The sequence below is a fragment of the Amblyomma mixtum genome, chromosome 8, assembly GCF_055824585.1.
Source record: "Amblyomma mixtum isolate Tamu chromosome 8, ASM5582458v1, whole genome shotgun sequence".
Classification (NCBI taxonomy): domain Eukaryota; kingdom Metazoa; phylum Arthropoda; class Arachnida; order Ixodida; family Ixodidae; genus Amblyomma; species Amblyomma mixtum.
This window is the reverse complement of record NC_143019.1, coordinates 96,143,823-96,147,600: the sequence shown is the minus strand read 5'-3', so window position 1 is coordinate 96,147,600 and position 3,778 is coordinate 96,143,823. Positions and strand designations below refer to the sequence as shown.

The 3,778-nt window shown below is 53.0% G+C and overlaps 1 protein-coding gene across 1 annotated transcript; it reads right to left on the bottom strand.

The window, feature by feature from the left end:
• Positions 1 to 1,178: 1,178 nt before the first annotated feature.
• On the bottom strand, positions 1,179 to 3,523 carry LOC149333633 (uncharacterized). Its single transcript, XM_089556095.1, has 2 exons — positions 3,468 to 3,523; positions 1,179 to 3,167 (listed from the first exon to the last, which is right to left on the bottom strand). The coding sequence occupies exons 1-2, from the start codon at positions 3,521 to 3,523 to the stop codon at positions 1,958 to 1,960; spliced, it is 1,266 nt and encodes a 421-aa protein (XP_089412221.1). The 3' UTR covers positions 1,179 to 1,957.
• Between the last annotated feature and the right edge of the window lie 255 nt (positions 3,524 to 3,778).

Sequence of the window (3,778 nt, the reverse complement as noted above, 5' to 3'; positions counted from 1 at the left end):
CGATACGCCAGGGCTACACCCTTACGGATAACTGAACCGACGTTCACATGGTCTAAAACGGTAAACAATATTTCATGAGAAACACAATCAAATGCCTTTTCAATGTCAATCTGAAGCATCGCTACTCGCCCATTGATGTCGTCACAGCTTTCAAGCACACTGCGCGCTTTGTGAATGTTGGAAAAAATTGAGCGCCCTTTGATTCCACATGTCTGGTGGGGTCCAACAATATCCGATATCACTGTCTGCAGTCTACGCGCCAATACCTTCATAAAAATTTTGTAGTCCACATTAGTGACTGCTATGGGTCGATACGCTGTAACCAATTGTAATTTCTCTATATCATCCGTTTTAGGTATGAGCACTGTATGGGAGATCCCAAAAGACGGAGGCAATACGTTTATTTTATAGGCATCATTGAAAATTGTACACAGCACTGGGGCAATTTCGTGCTTAAATTCTTTATAAAATGCCGCACTGAATCCATCTGGTCCTGGTGATTTTCCTAGGTTTAACTGATCTATCGCGTGCTCTACCTCGCTGTGAGTTATTGTTAGTTAGATTTTCTTTTTGCTTTCTTCGTCAAGCCGTGGCATTGCACCAAGAAACTGATGCGTAAAGGCTACTGCGTCTACAGGAGTCGATGAAAAAAGCCTCTGGTAGTATTCATTAAAGGCTTCTTTGATGTGGTCAGTGTCTGCCGATAAGATACCCCCCCATTCTATTTTATCGATGTGATTTCTTTCAGCGCGCGCTTTTTCTAGACCAAGAGCACGTTTCGATGGCGCTTCGCCAGCAGCTGTGTCTTCCGCCCTTGCCCTCACTAGTGCTCCGCGATAATGCCGTTCTTCCATAAGCTCTATCTTTTGTTTTGTTTTCCTGACATCTTCTATCCATTTCCCAGGCTCTTTGCATTCCTGCTTCATCAGCGTTTGAAGCATTGCCCTTAGCTCAGCTTCGTCTTGTTTTTCCTTATAACGGATACATGTCGCCATTTCTATTGCTTTGATTTTTAAAGATTCTTTACTTAGCTCCCACTGTTGCCAAATCTTCAGGTTCTTGCGCGGGTTTATTTTACCTATTTCATCCTTTAGTGCTCTGTAGTAGATTTCGTCTTGAAGAAGCGTGTTTTTTAGCTTCCACATTTCCCACGAAAATGCCTTGCTTCGGTTCACACTTCCCAGGCAGCACTCAACTAAACAGTAGTCTGAGAAGGAGACTCCCACAACTTAATAATGGTTGCAAACAGGGGCAAGGTCGACTGATGCGTAAATGCGGTCCAGCCGTGCATGGCTTGAGCCCTGGAAATGAGTGAACTGCACTGTCCGCGCACCCTCAATAAGTTCAGCCACATCCTCAAGGTTTCCGTTCTCGATCATTCGCATCAACACTTCAGTGCTCCTGTCTCGAAACCCCCGGATGCTTGACCTATCGCGCGCATTAAGAACACAATTGAAGTCGCCTAATACAATGAGCCGCCTCTCCGTACAAAGGCGCTCTTGGAGGCTTTGGAAAAAGGCAACCCTTTCCTCAACCACATTCGGCGCGTACACAGTAACAATGCGCCACTCATTGCCGTTCAGACAAAAATCAAGCACAATACACCGGCCATACACACACGAAAAATAAGCCTGCACCTCTAGCCCCGGCATCTTCTTTACAAAAAGCACGCATCCAGCCGATGTTCCCACTGCTTGACTGACGACAGCATAAAATCTAGTCGTGAAACGTCGCACCATGCCGTCGGTTCCTTCGTTGCCGTCCACTTTCGTCTCCTGCACGGCCAATACATCTATCTCGCGCTCCGTAATAAGTCGGTACACCTGACCTTGTTTTTTCCTTGCCGCCAGGCCCCTCACATTCAATGTAGCGACTCTAAAGGCGGAGGCGGGAGCCATTTTTACGCAAGAGGAAGGAACCAACAGCATGGTGCTTACCTTCCACGTCTAGCGCGCCGCTAGACGCCACTGTGGCCGCCGGTATCATCCGGCGCAAGAACATCAGTCTGCTCGAGTAGGACCTTGCCTGCAGAGGAGTACCGTTTGTCAGCCGCATGGTTTGGGCGTGGCCGTAACGACGAACGCCGGGCTTGAGTCGTCTTTGCAGGGGGCTCCTCGACGCCGGGTGCTACCACTTTGTCCCCTTCAGGGCTGGCCTGGTCATGGGAACGCTTCGCCGGGGTGTTAAGGGGGGGCGTGGCGCTTGTTGTGCGGGCGCCGGTATTCTCGTGGTGGTCCTCGTTCAGGTCCTTTCCCTCGACGACTACGGGCTCTGATGGGCACGCTGCGTTCTCTGGCGTCTCGTTAGAGACGCCGAGGGAGCCTCCCGTCGGCTGTTGGCTCTCTGGTTCGTCGGCCGCTTTGGTGTCGTCACTGGGAGTCCCTGACGTCGCAAGTGTGGAAGCCGACTTGCCCGCCTCGTCCGTACCAGTGGCTGCTTCCTCCGCCTCGGCGATGTCCATGAGTTCCGCAGCGTCGTTCGCCTTTCCGACCCCGGTAGCTGACGCGTAGGTACGGACGCAGTCAGCGTCCACGTGTCCGTAGCGCCTGCACAGGGAACACCTGGGCACCTTGCAGTCGCGGCGAACGTCACCCGTGCCGTGGCAACGCAGGCACTGCATCGGTCGCCCAGGGACAACAACGAGGGCCAGCTCACCGGCTACTCGGACCTGGTGTGGCAAATCATCCACCTTAATTCCCGGCTTCAACTTCAGTAGCACGGTCCTGGTAGTCGAGCCTTTCTCCTTCAAGCCTTGGACACGCCAACGCTCCCGCGTCACCTCCGTCACGTTGCCGAACGCCGCGAAAGCAGTCCGGATGTCGTCGTCCGCCACACCGTGCAGCATCCAATGCAGGCGCAGCTTTACCTGCTGATCTTCAGGGTCGAAAATAATGCACCGACGCCCTTTCACTTGTAGCTCTTTGCAGGCAGCAAGTTTCTTCGCAGCTTCTGAGGTGCTCATCGTCACCGCCCACACGTGGTTAATCTGATACGCCCCCAACGCCACGACGTCGGGGAGCGCACCAGCGTTGGCCAGGGCGTCCCGAAAATCTTCCACCCTGTAGGGCCTCGCTCTCACGTCTCCGTGAAGAAACACCGTGTTAAGAACAACACATCCTGTAGGCAAGTTAGGCAAAACAATTTCGTATTCCTGATCTGCGTCGGCAGAGAGAGAGAGAGAGAGAGAGAAAAAACTTTATTTACAAAGGAATTCGGGGCACGCCCCAGGGTCCCCGCACGACCCCACTGCACTCAAGTGTTTATGTTCCTGAGGTCCATAACACTGGCAGCACGGCCGGTGGCGATGGTCTGCACGGCCGGGTCCTCCGAATGCAGCAGGGTCTCCCAGTCCTCCCAGGTCTTGAGGTTCTCTAGGTCCCGCGGGGGAGGGTCCGCCGGGCAGAGGGAAAGGATGTGGAGGGAAGAAGCGAAGGGTTCTGGGCATAGGGCGCAAGCAGGAGTGGTGAAGGAGGGATGTTCCGCGGCCAGCAAGTGCCGCTATCGCCACTCCGCCGGAGCTCATGATCCTGCGTCCGTCACGTCAGTGTAGTATCTGTTCTTATCAGCTCCGCCATGCCAGCTCGATGGTTTGGAATGAACAAAGGCGCGTCTAGTGAATACGGTGTCTTCACTCACTCTCATCCCCCTCCATTCCCTTCCCGCGAGGTTTAGGTGTCCACCGACAAATGAGAGGCGGATACATTTCCTTTCCTCAAAAACCAATTTACTGACGAGCGAGGCGTAGAACCGAATGGGCGATGGCGTTCTATGGACTCCT

Excerpts from the sequence above, each read along its gene's own strand:
- LOC149333633 (XM_089556095.1), bottom strand. The coding sequence starts at position 3,523 with ATGAGCTCCGGCGGAGTGGCGATAGCGGCACTTGCTGGCCGCGGAACA. Across the intron at positions 3,168-3,467 it reads GGCCGCGGAACATCCCTCCT|TGCCGACGCAGATCAGGAAT; the intron begins TCACCACTCCTG and ends TCTCTCTCTCTC.